The 13547-nt window shown below is 44.2% G+C and overlaps 1 protein-coding gene across 5 annotated transcripts in view; it reads left to right on the forward strand.

Moving 5' to 3' along the window:
- The window catches only part of htr4 (5-hydroxytryptamine receptor 4), a 162990-nt gene extending 157648 nt beyond the window's left edge, over positions 1-5342 (forward strand). For all 5 annotated transcript variants that reach the window (XM_085286906.1, XM_085286929.1, XM_085286913.1 and 2 more), the window contains one exon: positions 1399-5342. In XM_085286906.1, the coding sequence (XP_085143032.1) occupies positions 1399-1486 (88 nt within the window). In that variant the 3' untranslated portion in view covers positions 1487-5342. The remainder of the gene's footprint in view (positions 1-1398) is intronic.
- Positions 5343-13547: the final 8205 nt, after the last annotated feature.

Genomic DNA, 13547 nt, shown 5'->3' on the forward strand with positions numbered 1-13547 from the left:
GCAGGAAGTGTGTTGGGCCGGGGTGTTTGCGTAAACAGCTCGTAATAGTTTTAGCCTGCGCGCACACTGTCTACGTACACAAAACATGTATGCAATCACGTACTCTGTGCATGCACACACCTGTGAGTGCACACAGTGCGTGCACACAGGTGCCGCACATGGTGCACACACATTTCTTGGAGCAGGGTCCTGAGTTTTCTCTGTAGGTTTGTGAGTCCTCCTGCTGGAAGGATCTTTTGTGCTGTGAGCAGCTCCAGGCTGCAGGAGGAAATCATGCTGGAATCAGCGCGTTCAGAACGAGACTGAGCACTTGAACGTCAGCCCTCACATTGAACCTGGGACCTCCTCCCAGCTGGGTCATTTTCTAATATCAGACACCTCTGTTTTTTATTAGCTGCAGAAGGCACATCTTCACTGGCCTTTTCAAACTTAAAGTTCATTGATGTTTCCTTTTTCTCTTCTCAGTAATACTAATAATAATACTCTCAGCTGATTCACAGCTGAAAATGCAGCACACCACAACAGCGTGCTCGATTATTACGTTCGTCTACATTAATATGAAACTTATTTTAGGTGATCTTTTTTCTGAGTCTGCATCTCATTGGTTTTGCACGTGTTTAAAGATGGTTGCTCCCTCCAGCTCCTCTCATTATTTCATTTTTATATCGATATGAAGTGCAGCAGTTTGGTTTCACGCTTGTATTTAGCTCTGGTTTGGAGATGGAGTGTGTTTTAGGTCAGCTGGTGAACACTGTCCTCCCAGTCTGACTGCTGTCGGCGTTAAAAAGCTCCTGAAACACTTCTTTTCCCATTATGACAACGATAAAAGGCGTTAGCTGAGATCACTCCCCGGTCTGACGTCCCTCTCTCTTTAATTAGAAAGTGCCTTTTCCTTTTGTGTGTGACTGCTCTTATTTATTTGTGTTGGAGTCCCAGAGCTGCTTCATCTGAGTCCAGCTCGGGTTTCCCGTCCTCTCCTCTGAGTGTTGGTCAGGTTGCAGATGGTTTAATGTAACTCCACACCACTTATCTCATCCACTCAGCTCCGACTTCTCATTCAGACCCTTCCTTCACGTTTCAGGTGTTTCACTTTTGCTCCGATGAGCTCATGGATTTTTGTGGTGGCCCAGTCAGTGTCAGCTTTCAGCATAAATGCAACAGTAAAGCAGAAGCCTGTGCATGTGTGCTGGTTTAGTGTTTCAGACAGACTCACTGAAAGCTCTTTCCTCCTCTCGATGCGCTCCTTATTCTCCGTATTCTGCTTATTTGAATGGTCTTACAGCCGTGACGTGCTCCTCAGCAGACACTGAAAGCTGTGTGAATAGTGGAACAGATTTGTCATTTTGGAGGCTGCTTCTTTCTGCCTGTTAAATTAACTCCCTCCGTCTGTGTTTTCAGGTATTGCGTGCTCCACAATGGGAACCACTCAGAGCAGGAGAAGAAGTCCCTGCACACCCACATAGAGTCTCACGAGTCCTGCTTGTGACCAACGGCACGGACACCGCCGCCTTCACACATCTGGAGCTGAAATCCGTCATCGATGCTACGAATCTAGAGCCCAGCAGGACTTTAGCGGTGTGTCAGAGGGGCGGGGCACTGCCAGTGGGCCATCTGGTTTCAAAGCTCTGCCGAGACTTGACCCGCCCGTGAGGCGAGCATATAAAGCCAGCGCTGTGTCGCATTGGTTCTGTCGTCTGCAGAGGCCAGATGACACTGAGCAGAACCAGGACGGCGATGTCATCAGTGGGCCACTGGCCACCACACATGGCAGTGGCGTCTGTAGGAGAATGTGATTAATGACTTGGAAGTGAATCATGTGGCCAAAGCTTTCCGATGACACTCAACGGACCCGTTTGTGATTGCGTTGTTTCCACGATGTCCCTGTAAATGAGCCTTTAAACCAAGTGTTTCAGTTTCTAACTGCTTTTTCCGAATATCCACACAAAGTCTCATGAATCCTCACTCGGCCGAGAGCATAAGGTTGCATTTAAGCCTTGATTTAAACTGTCCAAGTGCATTATTACAGAGGCTGCTGTGCTCATACGCCACCATCTGAGTGATTGTCTCTCTTCCACAGTGAGAGCTGCAATGAGTGATTGGAAGTGTTGGTCATTTCGGTGTTGTCAGAGGTGTTTGTGAGGCTCTCAAAGGGGATTCAGCCCGTGTTACATCCATCCCACCCTGACGCACCACGTCCCCTCTGCATAAACAAGCATTTGCACTCATGAAACCTGAACAAGCCGACCGCTCGCAGTCACGTCTGTTTCCCTGCGTGCCTCCATGCAGGACTCTTCCTGCTGCTGCTGTTGTGTTTTTTCTCATTAGCACAAGAAATCGGCTTAAAGGCTGTCACACATCAGCCGTGTCATTTCACACGATGAATTTGTCCCGTTTGTTTTTCCAGATTAAACTGAGTCTGACCAATCGGATCGCTGCGTTTGGTAACAAATCGCAGCATGTGAAAAATTCCAAATTTCGTTTTTTGCAACGCGCTCGGTGCGTAAAGGCCTCGAGTCAAGGAAGCTTTACGCGGCCCAGCACCTCTAGAGTCTCTGAGCACTACGACACGCTGGACGCCGGTTAAAAGTAAACTCACCAGAGCATGAATGTCACTGCTTTCGTCCCCTATCACCCTCACTTGTGCTGAAGGTGGCTGAGAGACTTGGGCATGTGAGGCTCGAACTGCAGCTCTGCGACGTGTACATCTTCATTTTACAGTCGGTGGCAGGTCTGACACACCCGGTTAAATGGTGACCCAGCTCCAAAACACACACAGCGTTAGAAAATAGCAGGAGGCGAAAGAGAAGCACGTTCCAGAGGCAGATCCTGTGCTTTGGCGGGACAATGATGAAATTAATCTTCTCTGCCGCTGATTTAAATTGGCCCTTTTTGCTAACATTGTGGTCGTGACAGTCCAACGAACCCAGGTCACTCCAGGGCTGCTTAGTATCTGCTTACTGTGGAGATTTGTGGTCCTCTTTTGGTCAAAATGTTCTTCACAAAAAAACGATTGAAGGTTTGACTGTGAGCAAACATGAAAGTTTAACATTGGAGCAGGCTCGCCTCTCACATTCAGCTAATTCTACTTCTTGTTTCTGGCTCTTCTTTTTTTGCTGATAAAAACATTCCTCTCACTGCACAGAGCTGTTAATGAAAAGATATCTGTAAAGCAACAAAATTCAGAGACCAAGGCTGATGTCATACAGAGGCAGAGGCAAGCAGTCCTCTCAGATCTCTTAATCAGAGGGACACACTGCTGAGCGCTGATGCTGCAACACAAAGACAGACGAGGAGCTCTTGACACGGAAAGGTAGTTACTCATCATCAGAGATGGCTAAGTGGAAATATCCAACCACGTTCAACTTCCCAGACTGACATCCACCCGTGCTGCTCCGGCACACGGGTGGATGTCAGCTGCAGTTGGATATGTGCAGATGGTGAGCGTGGTCATAAACACAGTTTTTCGGTTATGCTTTGGCCTGCAAATGCACGGCGAGGCCGGTAACGCGGGCGTGTTTTGTTCCTACGCGTATCTGTGGACTCGAGAATCACTTTAAATGTTAAAGACATTGAAATTAAGGCCTCATTGTTCCGTGTTTACACCAACTCATAAGAATTTATGAGAAAACAGCGTGCCCAGACCGTGGTTAGACCTCGGTTCATAATGTACTTGCAATCGATTCTCCAAAATTGAAAAGCAGTTGGCTTTCAGGGCTCAGACGCGTTCCACCTCTGCCCACAATCCTTTGCAATTTGGAGTAATTTCGTGTAACCGGATCAGATGCTGTTCTCACTGCTCGCTTCTCTGAAGGTGCAGCTCCAACCCAGGCTGCCTGTTTCTGTGCCAGTGCCCCTGAGAGCGGGAGAGCAGGGCAAAAGGTTCGTAAAGGGCCGTGAAGATTTTAGCAAACAGAAAATATTCTTCAAAGCTGCTTTTGTCATGAAAAGTTCCTGAACTGTTCCTGATGTGGATCCCAAACAGGAAGTGTGCAGTTTTTCAAAATGATTTCTCATTTATTGTTATTGTTATTATGAGTGTGGCACCAGAGTCCTCACACAGCTGATCTTTAAGTCGTCCAGTGTTCTGAGCATCGGTGACATGAAGCGTGCGGGCAAGATAATCCGAGCCAGTTGGCGAGCAGCAGCATCGCCTCCTTCTAAAGTGAATTCTGGCTTTAAGCAGCTGATCCGTCCCTCGCTAACATCCCTGCAGACAGTGTCTCTGAATCATCAGTCTTCCTTTTAACTGTCTCTCTGTGACATCAGTCGGTGCCCGTCCTTGTGTGTGTTGGAAACCTGGGCTCTCCAACCTTTAAAAACTCTAATGGGACAGTTTTTTTTAAACAGACCAAAAGCATCACCTGTCTGTTTGGAGAGCAAGTGTGAGGCCAGAGGGATATGCAGCCAAACTGGAAACACCTCCACGTGTGAAACATGTAGGTCTTATCAAGTCTGACGACAGCCTTGGATTAACACTGCATGCTCACACTCAGAGTTCTGCAGAGGAGCTCGTTTAATGTTTGGCTTTGTGACTACAGAGGTCAGTTTCTACTCTCTGTTTCTACTCTCACTAGAGCCTAAAAGCACAGGCAGCAGCAGGATGTAGTGGGTATTTATTAATCTGGCCACACAAAGTTTGTTCCTGCGGTTAAAGGAAGGAAACGGATGAGTTAAATTTCAGCTTGTTCAAAGCATTTAGAGAGAGAAACACAAAATCACAACAAATCTTCTTATCTTGAGGGGCTGTAACTGCACTACACCTTCAGTGTGTTCATAACCTCCAGTTTATCCACCGCGATCAACAAGGTTCTGCTTTCGTGAGCTCACACATCATCTTGGGACCAAGGTTCTCGGCAGAGCAGGCGGAGGACGCCCCCCACATGCTCCAGCATTTCATGGCTGCTGTCCAAGTCCTGCTTTATAGGAAACACAGCTGGATCTTTCATTGATGGCATTGACAGAATCAGGATAAAGACTTCCAGCAGAGTGCAGAATGTATGCATGCAGCAGGATGTGAACAGCAGCTGCCAGCTGCACGTCTGGTGCGTCTTCCTCTTTCTCTGAATCACGTCAAACCTCTGACGGGTTCTTTAACTTCTGTTCACAGCCTGCAGCATGAATGTGTATATAAACTAAACATATAACTCCCATAACCTGTCCAAAGGAGACAAAATGACTTTTATAAAACTCTTCAGTATTTATTTTGACAGAACAAAATGGGTATTTTCATGTATTAAAAGAGCAGAAAAGCTTCTCTTTCAGGGAGCTGACATATGTATGACTTTGTTTCTGTTGCTATGTGACAGTTCTGATAAAGGAGAATTAAAGAAACGTTGATAAGCCTGCTGTTGATTTTCTTTGTGAGTCTGAACACAGAGACGGCATCAGTCGACTGATCGAAACGTAATGAAAGCGCTTCGTTACCGCCGCCGAGCTAAGCCGAGCTCGCTTTCCTTTTGATACGTGAAGCTCATAAAGATGAAGTTTCAGTTTAGCGAACTGAAACTTGATGATAAAGCCCAGACAAGACTTCATCACTAGTCAGTGATGAATGGAAGTATTGCTCACTTCTGCTTTCTCATTCAGTGTTTTACCATTTAAACCAAAGTCATCCTTTTTTTTTTTTTTTATAAATTTTATTTTCAGTCACAGCAGCATGTTAACAACAAAACATTGAACATACAGTATTTTGCTGTTCAGTATTTACAATACCCCAAAAGATAACAGAAATAGAGAAGGAAAACAAACAAACAAACCAAAGAAACCCCTACAAAACAACAAAAAAAACAAACAAACAACAACAAACAAATATAAAAATAAAATGTATAAGGGACGTTCAGTGTACAGTTAACTATGATAGTGATATAGAGATATGGCATCCGGTCATGATAAGGTGGTCATTTTAAATGTTTCCATGTACATCAGGAATGACTTCCATGCCTTAAGAAATTTGGTGGTTGAACCTGCCAGTGTATATCTCATCTTTTCTAAATGTAAAAACCTCATGAGCTCCGCAAGCCACTGTTCATGTGTGGGAGGAGCTTCCTGCTTCCATCTTAAAAGTACAAGGCGCCTTGCGATAAGTGAAGCAAAGGCAATAGAATTCGAATAGCATTTTGGCAAAGTGATGTCTTGAGGTATCACCCCAAAGATAGCCGTTAGAGCAGAAGGATCATATTTAACGTTATACATCTCTGACAGAGTGTTAAATATAGACACCCAATAGTTATGAAGATTGGGGCATGTCCAAAAGGTATGAAGGAGCGAACCTGTTTCTGCTTCACATCTGTTACACAGAGGGTCAGCTCCTGGATAGAACTTGGCTAACTTTTCCTTGGAGATATGTAATCGGTGTAGGACCTTGAATTGAAGGAGCCCATGCCTGGCACATATCGAAGAAGAGTGTACCCTCCGGAGAAAAGATTGCCAGAGTTCATCTGTTATAGTCATCCCAAGGTCTCTCTCCCACTGTGCTTTAAGGATGAAGAGAGAAGGAGATTGAAGATCTAATAATATAGCATAGATTTCTTTAATCGCCCCTCTCTTATGAACGTTTATATTAACAATTTTATCCAAAAAAGTTTCCTCAGGTAGTTCAAAGTTATCCTTAAAGTGCCGATGAGACGTGCTCAGGGCTGCAGGTACACTCATGTAGATGGATGCCAGTGGACATGTGATACTTCGGCCGGGCTCGGCACACGTGCATCTCCCACACCTGTGCATCCAGCTCTACAGGTGCAGGTGTAGCAGAGCTCAGAGGGTCAGGCGTGCTTATTGTTTTGGCCTAAGAGTCCCAGCTGTCCCCTCAGAGGACTCACTAATGGTCATAGCCAAGGTGTGGGGTAATGGATTACTAATTACTCTTTACTTTTCTTAAGAGTATGATACTTAATTACTCACTGAAGAACGTAATTAGTTACTTTCTTCAGGTCATCTTACTCTGTAAGATGAAATTGTCTCATAATTATGGTAAATGGCCTGCATTTGTATAGCGCTTTTACTCAGTCCCTAAGGACCCCAAAGCGCTTTACCCTACATTCAGTCATTCACCCATTCAAACACTGGCAATGGCAAGCTACATTGTAGCCACAGCTGCCCTGGGGCGCACTGACAGAGGCGAGGCTGCCAGACACTGGCGCTACCGGGCCCTCTGACCACCACCAGTAGGCAAACATGGGGTTAGTATCTTGCCCAAGGATATTTGGCATGCAGCCTGGGATCAAACCACCGACCTTCTGATTAGTGGCTGACCTGCTCTGCCACCTGAGCTACAGCCACCCCTTGGTTGTAAATCTGAGGCTGCGGTCCCACCCACAGACCCTGTGCTCATGAGGACACGCTGCGTGTGAACAAAGATGATGGGGGTGTTGACTTTAACCCCCCACCCACAGCTTAGTTAGATCATCTCAACAGGTCACATGACAGAGCTGGCGATGGTGTTATTACACTAGATCAAGTAATCACATTACAGTTACAGTTATTACAAAGGTTCTTGAGTTCTCTGAATCAAACAACATGATCAACAGTGGGGTTAAACAGCTGTGTCTTTGAAGGCACCACAGCTGGATCAGGTGGATCAGCTGTGGTCTGGACAGACAGAGAGGAACAATGTGTTTATTTGGTAGTTCAATGAAAGGCTTCATTTAGTTAAAATCTGCATTCATGTTTGCAGTTTTGTCTTGTTATATTTGAAAAAAACAAAACATTTTCAGAAATATTTATGGGTGTTTTCTTGTTTGGGATGTTTGTTTTGTACTACTTGGACACTAAAGTGGCTAATCAGACAACAGCGCCTGCAGTGGCCCACAGCTCATTGAAGTTTGACACCCCTGATTTAGAGCTTCAGCACTGCTTCGTGTTCAGCTCCAGAGGTTCCAGGTTCGCTTTAATCGTTGGAATTTTCTTGAATGTAGCACAAACGTATTTTATTTCTAACTTTATATTATTGCTTTGGATGGTCAGCATGCTTAGTTAGAACCCTTCAACTGAATGTGAAACTGCAGAACAGATTTGCTCCACTATCAAAGGACCCTGGATCTATATCGGACAACCATCCATCTAAAAGCAGCGAAATAAGGTCTGAAAATCTGTTGAAAAGTGAAAGGCCACAGGGAAAGCTAAAGGCTAGGCCTGAAACTCTGATTGTGGGTGACTCTGCCGTAAAGGATGTACAAAGGATGTGCGGTAAGAACACTAAAGTCCTCTGCTTTCCTAACGATATGGTCAACAACCTGAAGGAGAGAATTCTTCAAATTGCAGATGAATATCCAACTGTGACAAACATTGTTCTGCATACAGGGTCAAACGATGTGTCCAAACAACAGTCGGAGGTTCTGAAACGGGACTTTACTGGATTATTAAATACTGTAAACTCTCTGAATGCAGCTGTATTCATCAGTGGACCTGTACCGCCGGTCAGAGGAGGAGACGAGAGATTCAGCAGGTTGTTTACACTGAATAAATGGCTTATATCAGCATGTGCTGACCACTCAGTGCACTTTATCGACAACTTTAATATTTTTTGGGAACGCAGGCATCTGTTCAAAGCAAATGGATTTAATTTTAACAAGTCAGGGGTGAAACTGTTCACCTCCAACTTGTTTTATTCCATACGTCATCCATCCGTGCTTGGTGCCAAGGCTGAGATAAACGAGGAGTTATCTCATAAAGAGGAACAAACAGTACTCCAAGAACAGACAAAGCCCAGCAGAAACCTTGAGGAGGAGCTCCATTTGCCCCCACCCGGGAAGAGCCTCAGAAAGGAGAGACATCCATGGCATCTGAGGAAGAGCCTCAGAAAGGAGAGACATCCATGGCATCTGAGGAAGAGCCTCAGAAAGGAGAGACATCTAAGGCAAGAAGAGGGGTCCCTATTTGCCTCCAACTCTCTCAACAACACCAACAACCAGGACAAGGGACCACGACCTTCCCCAGTCCCCCAAACCCCTGACAGGCCATCACCCTCCTCCCCCTCCCTTTCTCCCTCCTCCCCACACATAAAATTCACTGAGGAGATGATGGAGCGGGTCAATGCTGGGCTCAGATCTACCCCCCGTCCCAATCCCTTTTTGTCCCCCATAAACCCCCCACCAGAGCGGCCAAAGGTTCGCCATCGAGCCCCACCCTCAACAGAGCAATCGAAGTCACATTGCCCAGCCTCGCCCCCCTTAGTTCCTCTTCATGCCCTGTCTCCGCAGTCTGATGCGTGATGTGTGAAGGGTCCGGGCTGTGAGGATTATGGCAGTGATGACTTTTCCCAGGAGAAGCTGGGACCCTGTTTACTAGAAGGTTTTAAAATTTCTGTACTTTTAGGTGACAGGAGACATGTGGCCTGGTCAAAACACAGAGAGCTGCACTCTAAAAGATCTTTAAACATAGTAAACATACCTTGTGTGCCACAGACTGCTCCCAAACACGAGGGGACAAGTAATACCTCTAAAACACTTAAGTTGGCTTTATTAAACATTAGATCTCTAGCTGGGAAAACATTTTTAATTAATGATTTAATCACTGAGCACAGCCTTGATTTTATGTTTTTAACTGAAACTTGGTTGGACCAAAGTAACAGTGGAGCTGTTCTCATCGAGACGACCCCTCCTAACTACAGTTTTATCAGTGAGGTCAGGGCGAGCAGGAGAGGAGGGGTTGCTGTCTTATTTAATGAATCATTTCAATGTAAGCAGCTATCTCCTGGAAGTTTTCAGTCTTTTGAATATGTGGCTTTACAGCTGAAGGCCCCATCCAAAGTTGTGTTTCTTAATGTTTACAGGCCTCCCAAATACTGCACAGACTTTTTTAATGACCTCAGTGACCTGCTGTCTGTGATCTGTGTTGATTTTGACTGTGTAATTATTGTTGGGGATTTTAACATTCATGTGGACAACCCTCAGGACAAAGGGACTAAAGACCTGAGTAACACTCTGGGCAACTTTGGGCTGACTCAGCATGTAACAGAGGCCACACATAATAGAGGACACACTCTTGACCTACTGATAACCAAGGGCCTGAGCATTTCAGAGGTTACTGTGTCTGATGTGGGCGTGTCTGATCATTACTGTGTTTTCTTTGAAAGTAAAATCTCAGCCCACACAAATATATCAACAACAGTGATCACAAAACGGTGTATAACTGAACACAGTAGTGCAATTTTTAACCAGGTCTTCCCATTAACACCTGACCTGCCCAGAGGGTCAGTCAATGAGCTCGTCAATAGCTTCAATGCTAACATGTTAAATGTAATGGACACTATTGCTCCCATTAAGGTGAAGGTTATCTCTGGAAGGAAAAAGTCTCCATGGAGAAACTCCACACTGGTGAAAAAAGAAAAAAGAGAGTGTAGGAAAGCTGAGCGCAGATGGAGAAAAACAAACCTCCAGGTTCATTATGACATTTATAAAGAGAAACTTCACAATTATAATTTACAACTGAGGAATGCAAGGAGGTCCTACTTCTCTGACATCATCACTAAAAACAGCCATAATGCTCGGGTCTTATTTTCTACAGTTGACAGGCTAACAAACCCTCCTGTGTCAGTGGCAGCTGAACTTCATTCGACCATGGCCTGCAATGACTTTGCCAAATTCTTCACAGAAAAAATCCAAAAAATTAGACAAGCAATTGGTACATCAACAGCAGATCCAGGATATGTACTGTGTCCACCAAAAAAATGTTTAAACACCATGAAACAGTTTCAACCTATTAACAGCAAAGACCTGGAGGACATCTTAGGTAAACTGAACTCCTCCTCCTGCTGTTTAGATGTCCTGCCAACAAGTTTTTTCAAAAAGGTCTCAAAGACTTTAGAGTCAGACCTGTTACAGATCGTCAACTTTTCTTTATTATCAGGTGTGTTTCCAGAATCACTAAAAACTGCTGTAATCAAACCTATACTGAAAAAGGACGATCTTGACAAGACACAAATGAACAACTACAGGCCGATCTCAAATCTCCCGTTTTTAAGTAAGATCATTGAAAAAGCAGTTTCTCAACAGCTCAGTTACTTCTTAAAACAGAATAATTGCTACGATGCCTTCCAGTCAGGTTTTAGACAGAACCACAGCACTGAAACCGCTCTGACCAAAGTGTTTAATGACATATGTCTGAATACAGACAGTGGAAAAATGTCAGTCCTAGTTTTACTGGATCTCAGTGCAGCATTTGATACAGTTGACCACAACATATTACTCAAACGACTAGAGAACTGGGCAGGTCTTTCAGGAACTGTACTAAACTGGTTCAAAACATACGTAGAAAACAGGAAATACTTTGTATCAATAGGTAACTTCACATCTGAGCAGACAAGTATCACATGTGGAGTTCCCCAAGGTTCCATCTTGGGACCCCTAACATTTACATGCTCCCACTGGCACAGATTATAAACAACAACAAAATAAACTATCACAGCTATGCAGATGACACACAAATATATATCACAATGTCACCAGGAGACCGAGGCCCTGTACAGGCTCTTGGTAAATGCATTGAGGAAATCAATGACTGGTTGTGCCACAATTTTCTCCAGCTAAACAAAAACAAAACTGAGGTAATAGTCTTTGGCGCCAAAGAAAAACGATTACAGGTCACCAGAGAACTTCAATCTATACATCTAAAAACCACAAACCAGGCGAGAAATCTGGGTGTAGTGATGGATGCAGACCTAAACTTAGAAAAACACATTAAGACAATAACAAAGTCAGCTTACTATCACCTCAAGAATATATCAAGGATAAAAGATCTGATGTCTCAACAGGACCTGGAAAAACTAGTCCATGCATTCATCTTTAGTAGGCTTGACTACTATAACAGCATCTTTACAGGTCTACCTAAAAAATCAGTCAGACAACTACAGCTCATTCAGAACTCTGCTGCTCGAGTCCTCACTAAGACCAAAAAAGTGGACCACATCAGTCCAGCTCTGAGGTCCTTACACTGGCTGCCTGTCCGTCAGAGGATAGACTTTAAAGTTCTGATGCTGGCCTATAAAGCTCTGAATGGTTTAGGACCAAAATACATCAATGACCTCCTGACCCAGTATGAACCATCCAGATCCCTCAGGTCATCTGGATCCGGTCTTTTATCAGTTCCCAGAGTCAGAACCAGACACGGAGAAGCTGCATTCAGCTTTTATGCTCCTTATATCTGGAACAAACTCCCAGAAAGCCTCAGATCAGCTGAAACACTCAGTTTATTTAAATCCAGGTTGAAGACTCACCTGTTCTCAGCTGCATTTGAATAAAGCACCAAATCCACACTTTAAGCTTAAATTTCAAAACTTACATTTAACTACTGATTTTATCTGTTTTGATTTTATATACTGTTTTGTTTGTTTGTTTGTTTGTTTGTTTGTTTGTTTGTTAATTAGTTAGTTAGCTTATTTGCTTGTTTTAATCAATTTTAAATCATGCTTTTTATTTGTTCTTGTTTCTAATGTCTCTGTAAAGCACGTTGAATCACCTTGTTGTTGAATTGTGCTATACAAATAAACTTGCCTTGCCTTGCCTTGCCTTGCCTTCAGCTGTTCCTGACTGTGGTGAAACATGAGGAAACTTTTCTCGATGCTGTGAGGCTGTAACAGAACCAGCTCCCCCGGTTCTGGCAGGGACCAGGGGGGACAGAGAACTGAAAAGCAAATAGCTGCTCACAAACAGGGATTCATATACATTAAATACTGAACACATCTTCTGATGAATCCTGCAGGTGTGCATGCACCGACATTAACAATAACTGACTGAAAAAATGTCGTCTTCAGCTGTTTCATTTCATTTCATTTACTTCAGCTTTTAGATTCAGACTTGTGGCCCGACTGCAGGATTCCTGCATGTATACTTCTGAAAATCTTACCTCCCAATAATCAAAGGTCACAGGTCAGTGTTTGAGGTTGTTGGTTTTTTTACTGTTGCGTGTAATATGATTGGAAATCAGCTATGACTGCTTAGATTCAGGGCTCTGTACAGCAGATGAAGCTGAGGACGTGGTTATCTGTGTGCATACTGGAATAATGCACAGAAGCTCAGGCCGTGGAGCGTGCTGCATCCACAACAGCATCTCAGACGCAGAAGTTTAAAGAGCCTGCTGTGAAGAGGACAGACTGGAGAAAACTACACTTTATCTGCACCAACAGCTGCAGGGTAAGATCTGCCACACCAGACCGCACCGAGACTTGGCCTGCTGCAGACAGAGACGCCTGCGGTGACCCTCCAGTCATCACTAGAGGAAATACAGACTTGCTTCAGCATCATTCACTTATAAAAAATGATTTCACTGACACTGAAATTATTTTTACATTTTCTCTGTTATGCAAAAATAAATCAAGGCAGAAAATTATTCAGGCCTGTGAGTCTGATACAGCTTATGCTCCTCTGTGCAGGTCTGTGAGCGTGCAGCAGCATCAGGATGGTGTGCAGAACCAGCACATCTGTGTACTGTGTACTTTATCTGTGGTGCTATTAAAGTACTGCATTCTGAGGTTTAATATAACGAAACATTAAGCATGTTTGTCTCAGCAGTTTTCCACATGACTGCCTGCAGAGAATCTGTGTTAGTCCTCA

This window comes from Mchenga conophoros, linkage group LG2, assembly GCF_057382185.1.
Source record: "Mchenga conophoros isolate Kocher_MC1m ecotype Shallow Benthic linkage group LG2, M_conophoros_male_GT1.1, whole genome shotgun sequence".
Taxonomy (NCBI): domain Eukaryota; kingdom Metazoa; phylum Chordata; class Actinopteri; order Cichliformes; family Cichlidae; genus Mchenga; species Mchenga conophoros.